Genomic DNA, 3,917 nt, shown 5'->3' on the forward strand with positions numbered 1-3,917 from the left:
AAGAAAGTTGTATAAACAACCTTGGTTATTATTTCCCTTTATAAAAGTATTCCAATAAAACAAAACAAAAACTATGGAAAACACAAAATTAGAGATTTTGGTTGTAGTACCTTCCCTGAGTTTCTTTGGAAAACATTTTTAAATAAGGTCATTTAAATATTGACCTAAAGGCCTTACCTCTCCATGCTGCCATGGGAAATGCATTTGACATAAGAGGTCGCACCCACTGAAATGGCCCCAGGGCTGTGAAATGCCAATCTGCCTATGTCTATGCCACAGGATAAACTCAGGCACTGCAGCACATGACCTTAAAGTACTAACATTTTATCTTGACCTGCCATTATGTAACACACAATACTATATACCAAATGTAGACTAATAATTTCAGTTATTAAAAATTATATTTCTAAGTGGGTTTGAAAAGTATATAGCAAATTTTGGCAACAGAGAAACCCTGTCTCAAAAAAACAAACAAAAAAAACAATGTAGAAATAATTATTTTTTCCATGTGAAAAATCTTACACAAATAGGAGAAAGTAAATCACCTCTATCCACTAAATCTGCATCAAAAAAATAAAAAATAAAATGTCACTACACCTATCTAACAAAATAAAGTAGAAAAAAATATGATTATAAGCTAACACTTGGGTACAGGCAATCTAATTCCCAAAACAGTAGCTGTCCCCTTAGCCTTTTACAAAATCATCGCTATTATGTTCCTATTTGTGAGCTAACTTCTTAGCCTGAACATCTGATATCAATTTCTCAGAACCAATATGATAAAAGGGGATCATTAGCTTCTATAATTTCACTTCTGACCTCTAAATATGGACAGCTGAATGTACATGGACACACATAAACAAGTAAGTGCAAAACAAGTTTAATTGAATATAATATAAGAACACATATTGTACAGTGAAACCCATTTCATGAGGCATATAATGCACTGCGAGGTACCCAACAGAAAACAGAAGTATACATATAACATGGGAACACTACTATGGTATCTTATTTAGAAAGCAGGTGTGGAGCTAAAGTCATGGTTCAGTAGAAAGCTTGATAACCTGCTCCAGTGGCATGACTCAATGAATATCTCTGAAAAAACATAATGTTTTCAATATTTTAAATAAATAAATAAATAGATGTGTTTAATACAAACACATATTGTAACTTAGACATGATTTGAACACTTTGAAATATCTACTTGAAAGTGTAAACAAAATGTGTCTTGAGAAGGGATCAGTAACTGTTTTCTATGGGCAGCACTGTCTACATTTTTTTAAATTGACTATAAAATCTACTAAAGTATAACAATGCATATCCCAAACAACCCTAACTTCAAATCTATGGAATTTACTAAAAATGAAGCTAAACTACAATCTTTGCAGGACAAAGAAGCACATGTGAACTCAGGGGAGATGGACATTATGGTTCAGGAGCACCTTAACCTGTTGTTGATGTCACTACCTAGTCACTTGATGGAACTGAGGATGTCTGAGAGATTCCACAAGTTCATCTCTGGGAGTGTCTTTGAGGACATTTCCTGAGACAATTAGCATGTGAGATCCCTGTCCTAATTCATGGTTTAAGACATTAATTCATTTTAACACTTGACAGAATGCTAAAAGATGGGAGAGATTTCTTGGGGAGAATCTAACTGGAGGAAGTAGGTAATCAGGAACAGTTCTTTAGGGGTTGTATCTCATCTTGGTCACTCCCTATTTTACTCAGCTGTACTTCCCACAGGCCATGACTTTTAAAACTCTATTCTACTTCATCCTCCTGTCGTGGAGGAAATCTCAAAATCATGGGAGAAACCTGGTCTTTCTCTTTTCATTGTTTTACATAGGTCACAGCAGTGAGGATCGACCTAACATATGTCCTATATTCTCTGAATAAGAATGAAGTGAGATACTGGAGCTCTTGTTTGAAGTGAAGGTTCATTAAAGATAGGCATCAGGTCTGTCATATTCAGAGGGAAACCAATCCCTAATTGCAGCATTTATCCATCATGACAATTTACTATAAAAAAGGTAACAATCAAGAGAAGAGTGAGGAAGAGTGTTCTACATGTCAGTCATGCTGGAAGAATGAGGGAGAAAGGAAAGGAAGCCAGAAACCTAGAAATGGAGAGTGACAATTCAACCGTTAAAAATATCAATTCCTGATGATATGTAAAGTCAAATGACAGAGTCTCGGCAGTGCTGGACATTGATGGCCCAGCATTATGAGACTACAGGAGTACAAGGAAGAGATAAGGACTTACCTAAGTAGAATAGGGAAGGCAGGTAAGGGCTTTTAAGGCTTGTTACACAAATTTTTGTGATCACAACATTTATATTCCTTTACCACATTATTGTTGGTCTTGGTATAATTGAAGCACGCTCTAAGACATCCCTGGAAGCCATATTGGAATTTACCATCTGAAGAGGAAAAAGGAAAAGAGATAAAATATACATGTTTTGGAAAGAATCAGTGACTTGGTCAAGGAGGAAATCTGGGCTTCAAGGTAGATAGTCATCATTTGTCTATTAATGTTACACACAGGCAATATTCCATTCACAAAAGTGCCAAGTAGAATTTTAGACTAAAAGTTTTGTCAACTCTGATTGTATTCACTGAGAAGGCCCTGTGGACCACCGAGAGACCACCCAAAATTGTTTTTACTCATTATTGGTTTGTTGATCTGATCTACAATTATTGGCAACCAATACTAGAAGTAGAGGAACCCTTTATTACTTTTACACAGCAACATATTCTCCCACACTCAGCATCTCTGCCAAAGATCACAGATTGTTGTATGCCTTACGTGTAAGAAAGAACACCCTGAGACCTCTAAGGTCTTACATACCTTTATAGAGTAGCCATAAAGCACACTTCCTATTATATGTAGCTTCACAGGAGGTTTCTCCTATCTCACAAATCCTGGAAGAGTTCAACATTCCACAGTGGACACACGTCAGTGCTGGAAGGGAAAAACCAAGTGTAAAAGATATACTCAGCACCCAGCTTCAAGCATCATACAGAAGCTGAGCCCCTGGCCCTGAATAAGAAAAAAAAATGTTCAAAGAAGGAGTTGGATATACATTGTACTTACCTCTACAGGGAGGCCCATGACCTTGTACTCTGAAAGGGAATGATTTCAGCAGAACACAAAAAGTATCCCCACCCCCAATCCTGGTAATACACAGACTGTATGGATAAAAATCAAATATCTGATGCAGGCTCCTAGAGACAGTCACACAGCATTGTGCAGATCCCCCTCCTCATTTTCTCATTGTTATCATTCTATCAAGGACTTTTCTTGTCCAACTTTCAGCCTATATTTACATCCATGAACTGAGGAAGGACCAGGAGCTGGAAAATAAAAAATAGAAGGACAAGAAAATACTATAGCGGCCATATCAGAGGCGAGGGAGGAAAGAAGAATGAACAAGTATAGGAGTAAAGGGTTCAGGGATCATATCTAAACACAGTCATGTCCTATCTCCTGCTGCTCATTTTTCCAAATCACAACACACTGTGATAATCATATGTCCACCTACCAATACCATCTGCCAGAATCTCACCTTGCAGAAAGCCCACCAGCAAAAAGATGCCCAAGAGTAGCAGCAAGAGGTACTTGCCCATTGCAGTGAGAGCCTAGGTCCACAGCTCAGCAGAGAGCAGAGCAGAGTACTCAGGACATAGCCTCAACAAGATTAACATATATATAAGCATAAGGAAGGAGGGCCACCCAATAGAATGCCAAGCCATGGGCTGAGCAGATAGCCTGCAGAAAGTCCATATCCTACCTTAATCACTGGCTCACTTCTTCATCAGTTTGCCATGTTTCTTCTGGTTTATTTCCAACAAGTATTTACTATCTGATAGTGACTCATGACTGGGAGATTCAAGAAACTGTAACCTCTGGTAGC

The 3,917-nt window shown here is 37.8% G+C and overlaps 1 protein-coding gene across 1 annotated transcript; it reads right to left on the reverse strand.

The window, feature by feature from the left end:
• Positions 1 to 864: 864 nt before the first annotated feature.
• On the reverse strand, positions 865 to 3,686 carry LOC110328711 (secreted seminal-vesicle Ly-6 protein 1-like). The gene is made up of 4 exons (XM_021208135.1): positions 3,570 to 3,686; positions 2,852 to 2,965; positions 2,267 to 2,423; positions 865 to 1,095 (listed from the first exon to the last, which is right to left on the reverse strand). The coding sequence occupies exons 1-3, from the start codon at positions 3,628 to 3,630 to the stop codon at positions 2,299 to 2,301; spliced, it is 300 nt and encodes a 99-aa protein (XP_021063794.1). The 5' UTR covers positions 3,631 to 3,686; the 3' UTR covers positions 865 to 1,095; positions 2,267 to 2,298.
• Between the last annotated feature and the right edge of the window lie 231 nt (positions 3,687 to 3,917).

Source organism: Mus pahari, chromosome 10 (genome assembly GCF_900095145.1).
Source record: "Mus pahari chromosome 10, PAHARI_EIJ_v1.1, whole genome shotgun sequence".
NCBI lineage: Eukaryota > Metazoa > Chordata > Mammalia > Rodentia > Muridae > Mus > Mus pahari.

Coding starts and splice junctions, on each gene's coding strand:
- LOC110328711 (XM_021208135.1), bottom strand. CDS start 3,630: ATGGGCAAGTACCTCTTGCTGCTACTCTTGGGCATCTTTTTGCTGGTG. Junction 2,966..3,569: donor GCTGGTGGGCTTTCTGCAAG/GTGAGATTCTGG, acceptor TTTCCCTTCCAG/CACTGACGTGTGTCCACTGT. Junction 2,424..2,851: donor TTTATGGCTACTCTATAAAG/GTATGTAAGACC, acceptor TTTCCTCTTCAG/ATGGTAAATTCCAATATGGC.